The sequence below is a fragment of the Vigna unguiculata genome, chromosome 11 (genome assembly GCF_004118075.2).
Source record: "Vigna unguiculata cultivar IT97K-499-35 chromosome 11, ASM411807v1, whole genome shotgun sequence".
Lineage (NCBI taxonomy): Eukaryota > Viridiplantae > Streptophyta > Magnoliopsida > Fabales > Fabaceae > Vigna > Vigna unguiculata.
The window spans coordinates 8,991,372-9,013,634 of NC_040289.1; the positions used below are offsets into that span (position 1 = coordinate 8,991,372).

The following is a 22,263-nucleotide window of genomic DNA, read 5'->3' on the forward strand; positions in this document are numbered from 1 at the left end:
TTCATACTCATAATTGAAGTGTTATTCTTCTATTTGTATTAGAATTTGACCATGCTGAGTTCTAATGTATACCTTTATCAGAAAGATTATCAACCTAAAATTCTAATTATGCTTAAAGAATCACAACATAAAACCTAATTAACTACATTTGAGCTTTGCTGATCCATATATCCACGACAACCAAGACTTATACGAATTATCTAATTTTTTAAATACACATATATCTCACATCTCACCGGTGTCCATTGAAAGTTGAAAAGAAACAGAAGCAGAAAAATATGAAAACTCAATTCAAATTTTGCCATGATTCAATGGCAAATTCACTTATCTTATTGGTAACTAGAATAATCTAAAAAACAGAAAACAAGGTTGCATCCAATAACTGTACAGAAGAGTAAATGAGTATTTGAGTAATCAAATTATCGAAACTTAAAAGAGACGAGGCTAAGAACAAAAGGAGGTTATAGGAAAAACAGCTTTTGTTCTAGCAATGGCCTCTTGTACTTACCACCTCAAACGAATTTTTCTATGCTTGTGGTCAACGTTGACTTGGGCACAGCACCAATAACTGTATCTTTCTTCTCACCATTCTTGAAGATCATAACAGTGGGAATGCTTCGAATTCCATACCGAGTTGCAGTTGAAGGGCTCTCATCAGTGTTGAGTTTGTAACATTTCAGCTTCCCAGCATATTGCGTTGCAAGCTCATCAATTATGGGGTGAATCATTCGGCAGGGACCACACCATGGAGCCCAGAATTCAACCAGAACAGCAGAATCAGATTCAAGGACAAGGGATTGCCAATTTGCATCAGTAATAGGAGCCACTGTAATTGACAATAACAGAAATTATTTCATTTCAATTAGTATTTCTCTCAACCAGGCATAACTTTCAATTGGTATTTTCTCAAATATTCAAAAATTTCTCCTGAAGTGAACAGAAAGAGATTGTATCCACAAGAATTTGATTGCATTGTAGTGATAATGTGCTGAAATGGATAACATGAGAACCATATAAAAAAATCCACAGACAGACCAATAGAAAACACAAGTCCAAACAAAACAATCTAGTATATATTTGTTCATTAACCTGGCATGTGATCCATGTTCGGGAATTGACAAGTTTTAGGTTGATTAACTAAGGCCTAGTACAACTCTCTTCCTTGACCTAGGCTTGAAACTAGTCATGAAACTGAAAATGTTGCAGCAAGAAGTATGAAGGAACTTATTGCCAGAAGCATTCACTGTCTAATGGTGGTGAGACTTGTTTTTTTTTCTCTCCCTCAAGCGGGTGTTCCCTCCTTGTCATCAAGATTTTATCCTTTATCCTGGTTTTGGGACCGACTGGAACATCCTGAACTCTGGTCATTATCTTCATTCTTCATCCATCCCACTTTGGTCGGCCAACAACCGTGCGATATCCACCAATGGACGGTCCAGAAACCATAGGGCAGAGTTTAATCTGTCCTTATGTTGATTGATAAGAGAAAATAACATGCATTCACAAAAGCAAGACCTTCTTATAAGGTTTATTCCATCAATGCAAATGAAATTCCCAAAAGAATAAATTTAAGATAGACAGACAACTTTGAGGAAATACAGTTGGTATAAAAGTTCAAGAACTACTTAAACGAAAATCAAATTTTAATTGGAAAATAAATAATACCTAACCCCATCTAGGATACTACACCTAAGTTTGTTATACATGAAAACTATGGATCCCTAGCATGATGAATCTACAATAAACTCTACCAAAAATGGATCTGTCATTGCCGTACGTCAACACAGCTAATAGCTAGATGAACTATTGACACTAGGGCAATTCAAAATCAGTATTTCTAACACAACCTGCCATTTTATTGCATCATGGTTACAGAATTTTAACATTAATCCAAGACCATTCCCTTCCCAACCCAAATATCCGAATGTCAATGTACTCCAGACATTCAGACAAAGGAAACTATCAAAAAATATCAATCAGTTAAGTGAAAAATAATTATTATATTCTAACAATTAGTATACTTCAAAACTACTTTCTACGCCAAGTTCTCGGATGGCGTTAGTTCAAACCCCAAGTCTAACAAAGTCTAAAATTATTTTATACATGAGTTCATTTGTAAAATTTTCTGACTTCTTTAAAAGATTATTTTTCAATTCCACAACCAATTTTTACTCTAGAACAAATATTCTTCGATTTTAATTTCGACACCAAAAGTCCAACGATTAAGCAACAAAATCCTACATTTTTTATTTTATTTAAATTATTACGGCGAAAACATGAGCCACTACGAAAAAAACGTTGAAGTTCTTTCAGTTTCACTGTCTGAAACTAGATAAATTTCATTTTATTCTTATATTTTAAGAAAAGAACTTGCATCTATTAGCTGTTAAAAACGAAAATATTTATTTTTAAATTACGATTTCAAAAGCAAAAAATATATACCGAAGCAAACGAAAGAAGAAGAAAACTGACCATCGACGACGGTATCCTGAGCCTCGCGCACAACGCGCATGGTGTGTGAGGCGACTTTGGGAGCGGAGGCTGCCACAAATCGCGCGACGGTTGGTCTGAGTCTGAGGCCGATGCACTGCGGGAGCTTGGCGGAGGTGGGGCGAGCGGCGACGGAAGAGGAGACGGCGGAAGGGAGGCCAACGAGGACGAGAGAGTCGAAGAGTGTGGCCATGGTGGAAGGGAAGCAGAGATCTTAGTCGAGATTGTGTGTGTGTGTGTGTGTGAAGAAGAAGAAAGAGAGAAGAAGAGTGAAGTGTGTGATTTGTTGTACGGATGGGTTACAGGACCAGTGTCCAACTGTTCGAATTTTTTTTCTTCTAATAATTGATTTACTGGATTGGATTATTTTAACTTTTTTATTATTTTATAGTTTATTTTAGCTTTTTAATTCTTTTAAAATGTTTAATTTCATTCTTCAATTATTTAAAAATATTTAAATTTTAAAATTTTTATTTAATCTAATTTTATTATTTTTTAAAACAATTTAATTTTGTTTTATTTTTGAACAAAATTAATAATTAATTTTAGTTACAATTTAAATGTTAATTTTATTTTTTTTAAATTAATACATTAAATCAAAATTAATAATTAATTATAATTATAATTTATATATATATATATATATATATATATATATATATTAATTTTTTGTTTGAAATATATATATTAAATTACTTTGTGATTTAATGTTTACGTTCTAGAAAAAGAAAGATGTATATATTAATTGTAATTAAAATTAATTATTAATTTAATTTTAAAAAGACAAAATTAATATTTTTTAAAAGATAAAAGAATTAAATTGAATCAAAATTTTAAATAAATAGATTCATTTGAAAATTTTTATAAACAATTAGAAGATTAAATTGAATTTTTTAAAAAAAAAATTGTAAGAAAAAAAATAGTAAAGAAATCAAAATAAATCAAACTAATAAACTAAATAATTATAAAACACTAATTAATTTTTTTGTTATTTTAATTAAAGACAGAACAAATAAATAGGATATTTATATTTATTAATTTTTTAAAATAAATGTTTAGGTAACTTATAATTCAATTTTATTAAAATATTTATTATATAAAATATTTAATGTATTTTTATTTTTGTCTTTCTATCTTTAACTCATTTATATCTTCTTTAATAATTCATTTATATCTTCTTTAATTGTCTTCAATGCATTAGTTCACTTCTGTCATCTTTTAAAGTGAGTTAATCAATAAATTAATGAAAATCATAAAGATAAGGACTAAGTTGATATACAATTCGGAGAAGAAAAATAAAAAAAGTAACACTCATGACATTCTATTTCATTGATGAAAAAAATTAAATGGTAAGGTACTTCGACAAAAATAAAAAATATTTTGAACATTCAATAAAATGAAACTTTTGTAATAGAAATTCAATTAAAACTACTCAAAGTTGGTTATGTTTATGGGTGTTAAAGTGAGTCAATTCTACTCACACGAGGTGTTTCATCACGGGTTAAGCTAAAAAAGGATTAGCTCAATCCGGATTACTTTTTTTTATGAGTTAGAAATTTTGTAATTCGGTCTGATCCCTCATGGGTTGATAGGTCAGTGGATTGACTCATTTACAAGTTGTTTTTTACAATTTATTTTATATAATTATTGCATTATAATAAGAGTGAATTGACTTAAATTATTTTTGATAATGGTGGAATCAAAGTATTCACCTAATTCTAGAAATATTATTATAAAGATAATAGTTAAAGATTAAAGTATCAATGTATGTAACATTACAAACAAATTAATTAAACATTACAACTATTCGAATATTATTGAGCAACATTCTAATATTTAAAAATATGAAATTGTGAACCTATATAATTAGAAGTACTAAATAATTATAACAAAAAATTAAAAAAAATTGTAAAAATATATTGGTGGGTTAAGTAGATCAACTCACCTTCAACCTGACTCAAACTCCTTTAACCCATGAGTTAAGTGAGTCGACCTCAGTTCAACTCCTTTTTGAAAAATATTAAATTTTTTTCAACCCAACTCAACTCGAATGCATGGTGGACCAAATTAAGTCACAGATTGAAATCCATTTTGACATCTCTAATTATCTAGTTATGCTCACTCTTTTATCACATTAAATGTGCATGACACCCGAATAAATCTGCATGACACCCGAATAAACCTGCATTAAGGATTTGTTATTTCATAATAAATGTCTTTATTCTCTTTTTAATGATTACACTTCACTAATACATTAGAACTATTGAGACGATATCATATTGTTTAGCCAATCATGTATCTATGTATCTAAGGATTCAATCAAATTTAAATTCGAATTAATAAAATCAAAGCATTCTAAAAGAAATGGTTTATTGAAGATATCCCATTCATGATGGGTTTTGACAAACTTATGTTCAAAATCTTTTTTTTTTATATGATACTTCGATGTACATAGGTTGTTGAATAAGGGTTCTAAATAGGTTGATCACATTAGAGTTGTCACAATATATGAGTATAATATTTTTAGAATTAGAGCAATCTTTGATTTCATCACTCTACCAATTCTAGTAGTTGGTGTTACTTTTAAGAATACATGACCACCTTCTCGAAATTCAAGAGGTCGTTTTTTCTTCTCAACATAACTTTTTTTTCTACGTTAAGTTGCTCTCAATTTGTCCCTAATCATTTTGATTTTCTCTATTGTTTGTTGAATCATGTCAAAACCTAATACTAAATTTTCACTGGTCTCAAACCAACACAAAGGTGTTATACATTTTCTCTCATATGATGCCTCATAAGGTGCCATGCTTATGCTAGAATGGAAACTATTGTTATAGGTGAACTCAATCAAAGGTAGGCATCGATCCCAACTATCAAAATTTTCTAACACACAAGCTCTCAACAAATTTTCCAAAGATTGGATAGTTTAGTCCCTAAGGGCTTATGTAAATTTCCCCGGAACATAGAAGTAAATCTAGGATCCCTATCAGATATAATACTTGTTGGGACTCCATGCAACCTCACAATTTTTCTTATGTACAATTCGGTCAATTTATCCAATGAATACATGATGTTAATGGGTAAGAAGTGAGTAGACTTTGTTAATCTATCCACGATAACCCATATGGAATCAAATTTTTGAACGGTTCATGGCATTCCTATTGGCTTTTGGTGTTCTATCTTAGCTTTTTTGACAAACTAGACATTTTGCTACATATTGTGCAACTTCTCTTTTCATTTTAGGCCACCAAAACATTGTTTTGAGATCTTGATACATTTTTGTTGTGCACGGATGCATGCTTAATTTGTTTTTATGTGCTTCCTCTAGAATCATTTTCTTAATTTCTTCATTGTTGGGTACACATATCCCATCCTTAAATCTCAAAGTTCTTGTCCTATTTATGTCAAAATTCTCTCTATCCCTTTGAGCTATCAATTTCTTTTTCTTTTGAATGAACTCATCACTTTCTTGTGCCTCATGGATTTGTTTTTATAAATTGCTAGTGATCTGAATGGAGTTTAATTGCATTTTATCATGGCTTAGGGTAGACCTATAAATTAATGTCTCTAAATTTTTCTAAAAAATTCATTTCATGAATCATTAGTGAAGAGACATGTAAAGATTTTCTGCTTAAAGCATCTACCACTACATTTGCTTTTCATGGATGATAATGTAATTCAAAATCATAATCTTTCAGAAATTCCATCCATCTCTTTTGTCTCATATTTGATTCCTTTCGGTCAAACAAGTATTTGAGACTCTTACGATCACTAAAAACTTCAAACTTACCACCATATACATACACTACAAAAAAGTGTCTCATTAGTAACTAATTTTAGTGACTAAAAGTTGTTAGTCACTATAGTGACCAATTTAGATACCAATTTACAAAATTAAAATTTATTGGTTACTAAAATAGTCACTAATATAAATAAAAAATTATAATTGGTCACTAAATTTGTCACTAATTAATTAAAGACCAATTTAGTAACTAAGTTATTTTGGTAGTCAAAACTTAGGTAGCTAATTTTTAGTGACTAGTTTCCTTTGGTAGCCAAAACTATGGTAGCTAATTTTAAAAATTAATTTAGTGACCAATTATAATTTTTTATTCATAATAGTAACTATTTTAGTAACCAATAATTTTTTTTACTTTGTAAACTTGTATCTAATTAGTCATTATAGTAACTAGCAATTTTTGGTCACTAAAATTGGATACTAATGAAGCATTTTCTTGTAGTGATAATGTCACCATATCTTAAGTGCAAAAATAATGGCAGCTAGTTCTACATCATGGGTTGGGTAATTTTTCTCATATGTTCTTAGTTGTCTAGAAGCATATGCCACTACCCTTCTATCTTGCATAAGAACACAACCTAATTCCATTTCAGAAGCATCACAAAATATTACAAAGTGTTTGGTAGATCAGGTAATGCTAAATTAGGAGAGGTGATTAATCTTTTATTGAGTTCTTGAAAACTACTTTCACATTTTTCTGTCCATACAAAAGCTTCACTCTTTTTGGTGAGTTGTGTTATAGGCATATCTATTTTAAAAAATCCTTCAATGAATCTTCTATAATATCATGCCAAACCGAGAAAATTGTGAATCTCATTCACTATTTTTTGTGGTTCCCATTGTAAAACTGCTCCTACCTTGGTTGGATCCATTGACACTCCTTCTTTTGAAATCACATGTCCTAAGAATTTCACTTCCTCTAACCAAAATTCACACTTAGATAATTTGGCATACAATTTCTTTTCTTTCAAGATTTGTAAGATAGAATGAAGGTGCTCCTTATGCTCCTCAAGAGTATTAGAATAAATAAGAATGTCATCTATAAATACAACTACAAAATGATTTAAAAAGGGACGAAAAATTCTATTCATATAATCCATAAATATTGCAGAAGCATTGATTACACCAAAAGACATCACTTGATACTCATAATGAGCATATCTAGTTCTGAAACCAGTTTTTTGTATGTCTTTTGCTTTTACTCTAATTTGGTGATATCATGACCTCAAATCTATCTTAGAAAACACAACGACTCCTCTCATTTATGGTAAATTTATTTTGTTGACGATAATCTACACACAACCTAAAACTTCCATCTTTCTTCTTAACTAGCAAAACATGGGCTCCCCAAGGTGACACACTAGGATGAATAAACTATTTTTTGAGTAACTCTTCCAATTGTTTCTTCCGTTCTGCTAATTTAGAGGGTGAAATCCTATATAGTGCTATAAATATTGGTCCAGTTCTAGCCATCAAATTTATTGAAAATTCAATTTCTCTATTAGGTGGTAAACTAGGAATATCATTGGGAAAGACTTCAGAAAAATTTTGAACAACTGCTATATTTTTCAACTCAACTTCCTCTTTTATTTTCATAGAAGATAATAACAAGTACCTATGAATTTCATTCACTAAAGATCACTTTTTGAGTTGGTAGGTGATTTCAAAAGATTATCAGAGTTTGGAAATATTACTGATTTCTCAACATAATTCAAAAGAACTTGATTGGAAGATAACCAGTCAATACCTAAGATCACATCTAATTGAGATAAAGGTAGACATACTAACTTTACACGAAATTTTCTATTCTCAATGAATACTGGACAATCTAAACAAACTTTATTGGTAATTATTGAGTCATTTGTGGGAGTTGAAACAACCAAACTAGTTTTTAGAAAAGAGATCAACAAATTAAGATGTTGAATACAATAATTGGAAAAGAATGAATGAGTTGCACCTGACTCATACAGTAAATTTAAATTTTTACCTTTAATAAAACACATACCTTGAATCAGATCATGGTTTTCAGTGGCTTCAACTCCAATCATGGTGTAGACTCTTCCCGTTGTGGTAGGTCTTGCCTTGGGTGCAGTAGGATTGTAATGTGGCTTCTGATGTCCACACTCAAAGGATAGGTGACCAGGTTTTCCACACTTAAAATAGACTGGTCTCTTAAGATGACAATCTTTAGCATGATGACCTTGTCCACATTTAAAGCATCTAATATGATTATATACAGGTCCACTAGAATTTCCTAATGTAGATTGGCTGGATTGGGACCTCCATTGGGGGTGATTATAAGGTTTTCCCTCATTGCGTTCATTTTTATTTGTCTAGGGTCCAAAATATTTGGGTTCGTTGTTTTGGTTGTTCTCAAAATCTTCCAAAAGTCTACACTTGTGAATAAACATAGGAAAATCAGAAATTTCTAGTATCCCTACAATTTTTCTTAATTCAGACCTAAGTCCATTTTCAAATTTTATACACTTCATCCTTTCTTCTAGGTGATAAAAGAAAGTAGAGTATCTTCCTAATTCCTCAAACTTGGAAGCATATTCCCCTATTGTCATACTTCCTTGCTTCAATTGCATGAACTCTATTTCTTTTGCTCTCCTCACATCATTCAGGAAATATTTTTCTAAAAACCTTGTTCTAAATACTTTTCAGGTAATAATTATTCTCCCTTTTTCAAGTAATCTCCTGGTACTATCCCACCAATATTCATCTTCTCCTATCAACATAAATACAACATAATTCACCTTTTGGTTGTTAGCACCATTCATAACTCAAAATATTTTCTCCATCTCCTTAATCAATAATTCAACTTTCTCTGGATCATATTCTTCAAAAAATTGTGAGGGTTTGTTTCTCCTAAATTCGGCTAAACCTTGTGATTCAAGGTTTCCTTCAGGTCTTTGATTTCTTAATAGAGTTGTAGCCATGTCTCTAATAGCTTGTACTGCTTCAGTCAATTCATTATTTCTCCTATTGTTTGCCATCTGGAAATTGTATGAGTTAGTAAAGAAAATATAATGAGCACATTTCATAGATCTCGCATGAAACGTTGCTTTGATACCATCTAATGTGATGACCATTTTTTTTTCTTTTTTTTATTATTATATTCTATATTATACTCATAAAATTTTGATACATAATTCTACAATAACATATAACATACTTAAAATATTTACATATACATATATTTATAGATTTTACAGTATTGTATGCATATTATATTTACATCATTTGATACATATTTATTTTCTACACTAAAAGAGGAAGGAGTATTATTTATTTATAGTTTCCCCCTCTTATATTAGTCTTCAAACATGTCGAGAAAAAAGGTTATGGATATGATTCATTTGGACTATTGAGGGTAAATAAAATGTGACTCCAATATGCCCTTCAAGGACAACCATTGCATTTGGAGCATTTAGGAAGGTAATGGTAGAATATCCCGTTCCTTGAAATGTTGCCGAATTATTTACCTTATTGGTTTGCCATGCATTTCTTGGAAAGACTATTACGATATCGACAAAGAATGTGTTGGACATGTTAGGGGCAGTCATCTACGATGAGATTATAAGATTTTTTTTATATACACAATCATTAAATAGTGAAGTGAGACAAATATCACTTAAAAATATAACATGTCTTAATAAAATAAAATAAAATGAAAACCCTTTTAAATTCATAAAACTTGGATCTTCATTTTACTTTATAAAGATTTTGATTAATTTTGTAGTAACTAGTTAGGATAATTGAGTCTCATCATGGCCAACAAAGTAACCCAAAAACATCTCATCTTGAGTACTAACTAATCATTTAATCCCTAAGGTCATATCTCCAACTACAATCATCAAATCTTTATTTATTATAAGTTTTATTTTGATATTAAATAATATAATTGTATAAATAAATAGGATTAATGCATAACTAAAAATAAATATAATAAATAAAGGGGATTAGTACATGACTAAAGATAAATATAAATAAATAAATGAGAGTAAATATAAATTAAATAAATAGGACCAGTGCATAACTTGAGATGCATATAAATAAATTAATAAGAATGGGTACTAACTAGAATGAGGTTAGGGACACTTCACTTAAGGTAAATAAAGAAATAAAAATAATTATAGAGAGATAAAAAGATAATAAAAGTAAAAAGATAAAATGATAGATATCTCCTCCTCTTACCTTAGTTGTTGTAACATCCTAAGCAAATATTACTTAATAAAAGAATTTATATTTGAAAACAAAATTGCAACATAATTATTATTCCCAAAACGCGGGAAAATTTAAAACACAACCAATTAAAATTAAGTCGTAAACCATTTAATACAAGTTCTAAATCCACAACCAACAAGTAATTAAGATTACAAGTTCCAAAACACATGTCTTTCATAAAACCCCAAATCTCTAGCCCTCGCTCTGTCTCTATGCCTCCCCATTAGCACCTGGATTATCATATGCTCCTGTGTGAAAAGTCACACGATCATCTACGAACCTCCTCGCTCATAGTTCAACACGCGTGATCCATCCAGTTACGAACCTCCTTGTTCGCAACAACTTTCAAGTGTGAGCTCGGAACATATGAACCTCCCCACTCGTATTCTCACAAGAGAATATCATTAATATGAACCTCCCCGCTCATATTAATCACACATTGCATCATCAATCACGAACAGACCAGCTCATGACAATGTCAAGCATATCCTTGCCCAAGGTCGTCATCTCCAAACATGTAAAATATTTAAATCATCAACCTGACCTATATGAGATTAACACATACTCAACCATGATCATAGGGATGTTATATGCTTCCACAAACTTGTTCGCTCGTGGTCCAACTCTACGAACCTCTTCGCTCGTAGTCCAACACGCGTGAACACTTGCTATGAATCTCCCCGCTCATAACAGCCTCAAGTGTAAGCATGGAACATACAAACCTCCCCGCTCGTAATCCATGCAAGCATGTCCCAGACCATGGACTACCACCACGAGACATGTAAAACTCAACACAAACACACACTACCACTACACTATTGTAACATCCCTACTTTTAATAAACTATATTATTTATTTTAAATAAAAGACTTAGAAAATCTTCTACTTTTACTAATGTTTCGTATTTTATGATGTAGTTTAAACATTAAAAATATATTTTATCGTGATGTAGTTTTTAATTATTGAAAATAACAATAAGAAGAAAACAAAATTAATAAAATATGTATATATATATATATATATATGTATATTAAAAAAAGATTAGGTAAAAATATATTATTTAAAATATTATTAAATAGGTGTGTGTATAAAAAAAAAAAGGAATCTTCTAAAAAGAAATAAGAAAAAAAATACAAAAGAAATATATATATATATATATATATATATATATATATAGATGAGGGAAGAAGTTGTTACGTAAGAAAGTGAGAAAGAAAAAAAGAAAGAAAGAAAGGAGAAAGAGGGAGAAAGAAAAGGAGAGAGAGAAAGAAAGGAGAGGGAGAGAGAGAGAAAAAGAGAAAGAGAAAGAAGAGAGAGAAAGTTTATAGCAAAGATTCAAAAAAACCTTAGTTCTCTTCAAATATTAATAATATCAATAAGGTTAAGGCGGAGTGAGGTTAAACTTTTTTATATTAATCTTGATAAACTCATGTGTTTTATATTAATCCTTTATTTATTTTTGAATCATATATTATTCTATTTACTTCTATTTAACTTATTCACATTCATTATCCTCTTATATTTATTTAATTTATCTCTAGTTATGTATGCTCCCTTATTTTATTTAATTTATTTAATCTCTAGTTATGCACTGATCTTGTTTATTTATTTTATTTAATTTATCACCAATTATGCATTGGTCCTGTTTATTTATTTTATTTAATTTATCTCCAGTTATGCACTTGTCCTGTTTATTTATTTTATTTAATTTATCTCCAATTATGCACTAGGTCTTATTTATTTATTTTATTTTATTTATCTCAAGTTATGCACTGGTCCTGATTATTTATTTTATTTAATCTCCAGTTATATACCAGTCATGTTTATTTATTTTAATTAATTTATCTCCAGTTATGCACTAGTCATATTTATTTATTTTATTTAATCTCCAATTATGTATTGGTCTTGTTTATTTATTTTATTTAATATATCTCTAGTTACGCACTGGTCCTGTTTAATTTATATTTTTGTTATTATATTTATTTATAACATTCTAATCCTTATCTTATTATTTATTTAAAGTTCTTGCTTTAATTTTTATTTTATCATTATTTTATAATTAAAAAATAATAATAAATGAATGTAAAGTAAAAGTAAATATTATTTTGTTCAATGAGCTTGGATAGATGAAAATTACATGTACATTTTATTTTATTTTATTTTATATTCTTTGTGTATAGTTTATACAATGACATGATTTGATAGTCATCACATTTTATGATCTTTGAAAATATCCAAGAGTGTTGGGTATTGGGCTCCCTTCCTATATGGAGAAAAGGCCCAAAACTTGAGAAGTTCATGTCTCATTTAATCTAGTGGAGAGGGGACTATAAAATAAAGAGAGAGGCAAAACAATAGAGTCAGAACACACTGAAAGCCCTAACACATAGAGGGAGAGGTAGAGGGAAAATTCTTTTCACGTTTTTCACAGAGCTGTCACAGTAGAATCAGCGCTGCAGATTCGTTCACCGTTGGATCGGGCTGAAATTTTTACAGCAGGTTCGAAACTCATTGCTCTTCATTCTGACCGGTCGGATCTTTGATACGAGGTCTGAGTTGGGAGATATTAATTTCGCACTGCAGTAGTGATATTATAGGTTTTCTTCTCTTGTTCTTCTCTATTTTGAAAGGTTTGTTGCTTTGTTATTTGGTTGGGTGTTGGCACTAATTTGTGCTATTGATTGAGACTCTTTTGTACTCTTGTTGATTATAGTGAAGCTATTTCTTTAGTCTGGACGACTCGTGGTTTTTACCCTTGATTTGAGGGGTTTTCCACGTTAAAAATCTTGGTGCCTTTATTTGTGCTTTTGGTGATTTATTATTGCTGCTCTTTGATTATTGCTCCTCATAGATTCTTGCAAGTTAGGGGAAATTATATCCGCTGCATTCTCTGGTATATTGTTTGTGATATTGTTTTCTCCTATCATAGTGGTATCAGAGCTCTTGGTTGGGCTATATTTACTTGCTTGAATGATGGAGGCAAATGCAAAGATGGTTGCTTTGAATGGTACAAATTATCATTTGTGGAAGTGCAAGATGAAAGATTTATTATTTGTCAAGAAATTGCTTCTTCCGGTCTTTACTACACAAAAGCCAGATTCTATGTCTGAAGAAGAATGGGACTTTGAGCACCAACAGGTATGTGGTTTTATTCGGAAATATGTTGAAGATAATGTTTATAATCATATTGCTAATGAGACACATGCCAGAGCTTTGTGGGAGAAGATTGAGTCTTTGTATGCTTCTAAGTCAGGCAATAATAAATTGTATTTGTTAAATTGCTTGATGAATTCGAGGTACATGGAGAATTCTTCTATTTCTGATCACTTAAATGAGTTTCAAGGGCTCCTAGATCAATTGTCAGGAATGGGCATAAAGTTTGATGACAAAGTTATGGGATTATGGTTGCTTAATACTCTACCCGAGTCTTGGGAGGTATTTCGGGTTTCAATTACGAACTCTGCCTCGAATGGTGTTGTTTCTTTTCAGATGGCAAAAAGTGGTGCTCTTAATGAAGAGATGAGAAGGAAGGCACATGGTTCTTCATCTCAGTCTGAGATGCTTGTTACAGAAGCTAGGGAGAGAAGTCAGAAAAAGGAACATAAAGGTGGTAGAGAGAAGAGTATGAGCAACTCCAAGTCAAGATACAAGAATTTAGAGTGTCATTGTTGTCATAAAACTGGGCACATTCAGAAATACTGTTTTAAGTGGAAAAAGGAGAACAAAGACAAGAAGGATAAACAGAGAGAGAATGACCATGATGATGATGATCGTGTCACTACTGCTACAAATGGTGATCTTGTTCTTCTTCGTGACTTTGAGTCCGTTAATCTTGTATCTGATGAGAGCATGTGGATTATTGATAGTGGTGCTACACTACATGTTACACCTAGGAAGGAGTTCTTCACATCTTACACTTCTGGTGATTTTGGAGTGTTGAAGATGGGTAATGATGGTGAGTCTAAAGTGATTGGTGTTGGTGATGTTTGCCTGCAAACCAACATGGGAGTGCAGTTGTTGCTTAAAGGAGTCAAACATGCTCCGGATGTCCATTTTAATTTAATCTCTGTGCAGTTGCTTGATGATTGTGGTTATGACAACCACTTTGGTTCTAGTAAATGGAAGCTCACTAAAGGTAACTTGGTTATGGCACAGGGGAGAAACAATCTAAATTGTACTGGACTAAAGCTTTGGTTGCTAAAGAAAGTGTGAATGCTATGTATATGGAGGCATCTTTGTGGCACCGGAGGCTTGGTCATATAAGTGAAAAAGGGCTTAACTGCTTAGCTAAAAAGGATGTGCTTATGGGATTGAGGAATGCAGAATTGGAGAAATGTTCTCATTGCATGGCTGGTAAACAAACCAGAGTATCTTTTAAGAAGCATCCTCCCTCAAGGAAGTCAGAATTGCTTGAATTGGTGCATTCTGATGTTTGCGGCCCATTAAAGGTAAAGTCATTTAGTGGTGCACTTTACTTTGTTACTTTTATTGATGATTGTTCCAGGAAGCTATGGGTCTATGCTCTTCAGCGGAAAGATCAAGTACTTGAAAAGTTCAAGGAATTTCATGCTATGGTTGAGAGGCAATCAGGCAAGAAGCTGAAATGCATCCGTAGTGATAATGGTGGTGAGTACCGTGGACCTTTTGATGTTTATTGCAGGCAGCATGGTATTAGACATGAGAAGACTCCTCTTAAAACTCCTCAGTTGAATGGTCTAGCGGAGAGGATGAACAGGACCTTGGTTGAAAGGGTACATGTATGCTTTTGGAAGCAAAGTTGCCTAAGCACTTTTGGGGAAAGGCATTGCTTGCAGTTGTGCATGTTATTAATCTCAGTCCCGTAGTTGCTTTGAATACTGAGGTGCCAGACAAAATTTGGTTTGGTAAGAATGTTAGCTATGATCATTTGCGTGTCTTTGGTTGCAGGGAATTTGTTCATGTTCCTAAGGATGAAAGATCCAAGTTAGATAAAAAGACAAGGCAATGTATCTTTATTGGCTATGGTGAGGATGAATTTGGCTACAGGTTTTATGATCCTGTTGAGAAGAAGCTTGTTAGAAGCTGTGATGTACAATTCATGGAAGACCAGACCATTGAAGACATTGATAACATGGAGAAGACCACACCCAAGAAAGATAGTAATCTCACTGATGGTAATCCGATGAGGTTGCCCGCTCACAACTTGGAGAATGTTGAAACGGAAGCTCAAGACAATGAGCAACATGGTGATGTTGATGATCAACAGTTTGGAAGTGGAGTAGAGGTTCCAATTGATGATGCTCAAGAGGAACATGATGATGATCTTGATGATATACCTGAATCACCTCAAGTCCAACTCATGAGGTCTAATAGACAGAAGCAACCTTCTACAAGGTATTCTTGTGATGAGTACATAACCTTGACTGACGGTGGAGAACCTGAGTGTTTTGAAGAGGCAAAGTTCATTGCTATTACTGAAGCATGCAAGGAGTTGTTATGGTTGAAGAAATTCTTGCAGGAGCTTGGTTTTAGGCAAGATAAGTATTCATTGTCCGTTGATAGCCAAAGTGTTATCCATCTTGGTAAGAATCCAACTTTTTATTCTAGATTCAAACATATTGTGAGGTATCATTGGATACGTGATGCTTTGGATGCTAAGTTGTTGGAGTTGGAAAAGGTTCATACAGATGATAATGGTGCTGATATGATGACTAAAGCATTGCCAAGAGGGAAGTTTGAAGTTTGTTGTGAGATTGCCGGTTTGGCGGTTATCTCCACATAGTTGTGAGGAGAAGATTTGTTGGGTATTGGGCTCCCTTCCTATGTGGAGAAAAGGCTCAAAAATTGAGAAGCCCATGTCTCATTTAACCTAGTGGAGAGGGGGCTATAAAATAAAGAGAGAGGCAAAACAATAGAGTCAGAACACACTGAAAGCCCTAACACATAGAGGGAGAGGTAGAGGGAAAATTCTTTTCACGTTTTTCACAGAGCTGTTACAGTAGAATCGGCGCTGCAGATTCGTTCACCGTTGGATCGAGCTGAAATATTTACAGCAGGTTCGGAACTCATTGCTCTTCATTCTGACCGGTCGGATCTTTGATACGAGGTCTAAGTTGGGAGATATTAATTTCGCACTGTAGCAGTGGTATTATAGGTTTTCTTCTCTTGTTCTTCTCTATTTTGAAAGGTTTGTTGCTTTGTTATTTGGTTGGGTGTTGGCACTAATTTATGCTATTGATTGAGACTCTTTTGTACTCTTGTTGATTATAGTGAAGTTATTTCTTTGGTCTGGACGACTTGTGGTTTTTACCCTTGATTTGAGGGGTTTTCCACGTTAAAAATCTTGGTGCCTTTATTTGTGCTTTTGGTGATTTATTATTGCTGCTCTTTGATTATTGCTCCTCATAGATTATTGCAAGTTAGGGGAATTTATATCCGATGCATTCTCTAGTATCGAAAGTCTTCCTGACAGTGTGGGTCAGGTAAGCGTGTCCCGTTAAGAAAAGAACGACGGTACAGAAAAGGGCAGAAAAGGAGTACTCGTGGTTGGGCAGCTTCCGTTGGAGGGGGAGTATACCAATGTGGTTGAAGGGACTCACCCTTGAGGGGGAGATTGTTAGGAATCCAAGTGTGAGTCTAAGTCCCACATTGATCAGAAATGAGAAAGTAGAGCACTATATAAGAATCAAGACCCATAAACCCATTGCCTTAAGGTTTTGGGTTGAGAGTGGTGTCAGTATCTTATGTGGTTAGGCTCAGATCTCATTGGTGTTGTTCTCCCCAGTGAAACCCCCTCTATAAAACCTAACAAGTGGTATCAGAGTCGATGGTTAATACCGGCTCAGACGAGTGCAGTACCAGTATGGTCCTAGTGTCAGGCTTATAAAGACCTCACTCCTTTCATATTTTTCTTTCATATGTACTTGTTGCATGAGTTGAAGGGGAACTTGTTCATTGAGAGTTGTTCGTGATACTACTTGTGGATCTTTTGAAGATTTATTCGTGGATAAATTATCTCAATTGGTTCATGTCCAATATTCAGAAACAATTCCATGGGATTACACATTCCATGTTCATATCTCAACTAGCACTAAATTTAGAAAGTGAAAATAGGTGGCCATTCCTAACCACAAAATTTTCCAAAACCCTTGAACACCCCAACCATAGAAATGTTATCATACACATGCACAACCACACAAAAATTTCAGAGACAAATAAGTTAGCTCCCCTTACTATTTCGTGCTAGTTAAGATTCAAACTCATATATGCACCTTTACCATTTATTGGTTGACGTTCATTTATTGTTGTACTTCAGATGGTTTCACGTTTTTACTATGATAATATTATATTATATTATATTATATATTATATATATATATATATATATATATATATATATATATATATATATATATATATATATCCTCACTCTCTCTTTTACATTATTGGCTCTTCTTTGCTTTTGTTTTACCTCTCTCACATGCTTTCACCCTTCATCTTATTTATACTACTCAAAATAATGATTACTACTAATTTTCTTTTAAGTAAATTCTTTCTAATACTATATTGATTACATCGGTAACCAAAACCTTGTTCCCGATATTTTTTTTTATTGGTTGACGTTCATTTATTGTTGTACTTCAGATGGTCACACGCTTTTACTCTGATTATATATATATATATATATATATATATATATATATATATATATATATTAATTTTTTCTTACTTTCGGATAAACTTTGACCTGTAATCGTGTTTTAAAAAATTTGTGGCCACTAAATATTCAATAATATAACTCAATCATTTACCACAAAATTTTGTTTTAAATTTAGACTTTTCTTTTCTTCTATTATTATAAGTGATTATACATTATTTCCCATTAACATATATCTACATATAAATTCTAAAGTATTTAATATATTTTCTTATAAAATATTCAATCATAAAATAGTTGAGAAAGAGACTTAGGACTTAGGGCAAAGGGTTTAGGAAAGAGGAACTATTGCAAGAACCATTTCTCAATTATAAAATTTGCGAAAGAGGTTTAGGGTTTAGGGCTTACGGTTTAGGGCCAAGGGTTTAGGAAAGAGGAACTACTACAAGAATCTCTTCTCAATCATAAAATTTGCAAAAGAGGCTTAAGGCTTAGGGATAAAACGCATTTCAGAGTGAATATTAAGCCGAAAATGTGTCAAACGGCATAAACAACTCCAATATTTACTGAGAAATGCGTTTGAAACCTAAAAAAAAGTTAACAAAATTGGGTTAAAAGGACTATATTCATTCATTTTTAAAGTTTAGGGACCAAAATTTATCAAAGTTTTAACCAGGGATGAATTCCAATTTTGGGCCAAAGTTCAAGGACTAAAAACATACTTAACCCGCAAATAAATCTAACATGGATCGGCTACGGATTTTCTTGGTGGCTGCACTTATTTCTGGGTGACTTCGCAAATAAACAAATACAATAACTTTTAAATATATTCTAATTTCCGAAATTCGTTTGATGTTTTTTGTTTTCGATATTTTTTTTACTTTTAACTCTTCAAATAGTTTTTATTTTGTATTCCGTTCGTAGAAAAATCAGTTCTGTTTTTCTAGAGAAAATATGTTAAGTTGTTTCGGACATATCTGCTGATTTTCTATCCTTATAATCAGTTTTCAATTTTCTTTTGATGTTAAGTTTTTTAGCAAATGTTTTTCTTTATAAGATAGTTATATGTCGTATAAAAAAATCAGTGAAAAATGGTAATTTTTATTAGTAACTGAAAGAAAAAAAAAAGACAAAAAAATATTCTAGGAAAAATTTAGAGACAGGAAAGGTTATATGAATTTATTATTAAATTTAAACGCTTGTAAATTAAAATTTAATAATTAAATAATTTAACATTTAATAATTTTTCTCCATCCCATAAATTTTCTTACTTAACTTGATAAGACTTAAAAATACTTACATAGTTGATAAAATTTAAACCATAGTAAATTTCTTAATTAAATGTTGGGGTGAAGTATTCCACTAGAAATCCCTTGTTGCGCAACTTGATTTCTAAGACCATTTGTTAGTATTTATCCCAGCCATATTAATTGACTCCACCCAATGCAATCTGCATCCATTTCCAACTCGCAATTTACCTAATTAACTCACACATAAGCATAATACGGTAAAATTAGTATGATCATCGAACAAAATCATAAAATCATATAAATGGGTCATTTTTCTTTTTAAATATTTTATTGTATTACCTATTGTACCACATATAGTTGGCCTAGCCAAATATACATCTTATCCTTTGTTGCTATAGCTATACCGGCAAAGGCTGGGGGACTAGTGTACCACACCTAGCCAGCCTAACCAAACATACTTCTCATCCTTTGCCGCTATAGCTATACCGACAAAGGTTGGGGGACTGGTGTACCACACCTAGCCGGCTTAACCTGATTATAGCCATAAAACCCATCTACATAGCCCCAAAGACGCAAGTAATCACCATGTATGAACGAGTAATAGTACTTGGCCCAAGCCGTTAAAGGGTGGCCGGCCTAAGCCGCTAACTTAAGATAATTAAGCAAGAACTTAACCAATTCATAGCACTACCAGCAAGGCCCCTAAGGGCCCACGATAATCGAACTAAGGGGCCTGGCCTAAGACCCAGGCCCACCTATGGCCCAAACAAGGGCCCAACCTATGACGTGGCAAAGTATAATTAATACTCTATAAATACGCATGGACCCTAGTAATTAAAGGTACGCATTCATTAGTCCCTTAATAACAAGATTTGACTTTCTGAGAGTTTTTGCTGACTTGAGCATCAGAGTCTCTTTCGCAGGTAACCCCTCTCGGGTCCAAACTGGTCCACACCGAGATATCCACATATGACATATATCAGCCGGGAGAAAGCCTACTGAGGAGATTGCGGATTTGGGTAAGGTAACACTTATGTCTGACATAATTTATTTGTTCTTCGCAGGAACAATTGGCGCCCACCGTGGGGCACGAGATAACACTTTATAGGCCAACCCGCATTCTCTAGAAGATGGTTTCTACCCGCAGCAAAGCAGGTGTTAACAAGTAAGGTGAAGCAGGTCTTGCAACACCTGCTAATATCACCTCAAACCTGGCCGCTATCCTAGACGGTCAAGCTAAGATGCAACAAGAACTGGCTGATTTGAAGAAACGTAGTGATGATGAGGCCGATCCCACTCAAAAGGGAAAGGCTAAGGAAACATCCGATGCCGCAGGGTCCCCAGCTTTCTAGCCTACCGAAGAAGAAAGCAAGTACAATCCTACCCCGCACACCTTCACCACCACTCAACAAACTCCCATCCTCTCAACCCATCATACACACTTCCATCACACCCTTCCAGGCAACACTGCGGCTCCTACCCCCGCCGCCACCCTTCCCACCACCCACATCCCACCTTACAACATACCTTCCACCCTACCCACCACCCACATCCCACCCTACAACATGCCTCCCACCCTCCCTACCACCCATATTTCCCCTCACAACTTTACTTCCACTTTTCCCACCCTCATTTAATATCCCATCCCCCCTCACCCGCTCCAATCCACACAACCCAGACGCCGCCATCCTTTTACGGACTTCATCGCCAACACCCCCCTCCCTACCCAGTGGGAACCTTTCACCCTGGAGCGCTATACAGGTGAGACCGACCCGGATGAGCACCTCAAGGTCTATATCACCCATGTCGCCCTCTACACTTCTCATGATGTCGTTTTCTGCAAGGCCTTCCCTACCACCCTTAATGGTCCTGCCCTCGAATGGTTTACCACCCTTCTGCCATACTCTATCGACTACTTCGATACCCTCTCTCACATGTTTACCACTCACTTCGCCTACAGCCGCCCACATCAAACTACAACCATATCCCTTCTTGGCGTCAAACAAGAACAAGACGAGACGCTCCAGGCCTTCATTGACCGCTTCAGTGAGGCTGCCCTTCACACACCACACCTCAATCAGAAAATGATCCTTTAGTGCATGACTCTCACTCTCAAACCCGACCCCTTCGCTAACAACGTCTACCTCCACCCACCCGCCTCCATGCATGAATTGAAACTCCATGCTACCGACTACGTCCGCATGGAGGAGATGCAAACTCTCCATACCAAATTCTGCAATGACTATACACCCTCTACAACAACCCCCCTACCCAACGCGGACATGACTAAATATTGCCGCTATCACCAAAATCATGGCCACACAACAGAGGAATGCAAAGCACTCCAAGATAAGATTGAAGAATTGGTTCGTGCTGGCCACTTCCGCCACTTCATCCGTCGAGACAACCACCCTCCAAGATCCGATCACCCTTCACGTTCTGACCACCGACGCTCTCCCCGTGATCCTCGCCACGACAAACGTCCAAGTCAACCCACTAACCGCGACCCCCAACCTGCTCGCATTGATATTGCCCCAACCGACCCCCCACTACGCGACACCACTAACACCATCTCTGGTAGCTTTGCTAATGGCAGATCCACCTCATCCGCGAGAAAGAGACACCTCCGCTTCCGCCATATACAATCCATCAACCATATCACCCACTCCCACCATAGACGTTGCATGCCCCTCATAACCTTCACAGACGATGACTTCCAAGGCCTTGATCACTAGCAGGATGACCCCATGGTCATCACGGTTGAATTAGAAAACTATGCCGTCAAAAACGTCCTTATTGACCAATGTAGTTCCGTTGACATCCTCTACTGGACAACATATCAGAAACTCCAGCTCCCC

At 33.9% G+C, this 22,263-nt stretch overlaps 1 protein-coding gene across 1 annotated transcript; it reads right to left on the reverse strand.

Annotated features, from left to right (window-relative positions):
- Positions 1–273: 273 nt before the first annotated feature.
- On the reverse strand, positions 274–2,806 carry LOC114168728 (thioredoxin 1-like). Its single transcript, XM_028053641.1, has 2 exons — positions 2,473–2,806; positions 274–826 (listed from the first exon to the last, which is right to left on the reverse strand). The coding sequence occupies exons 1-2, from the start codon at positions 2,681–2,683 to the stop codon at positions 513–515; spliced, it is 525 nt and encodes a 174-aa protein (XP_027909442.1). The 5' UTR covers positions 2,684–2,806; the 3' UTR covers positions 274–512.
- Positions 2,807–22,263: the final 19,457 nt, after the last annotated feature.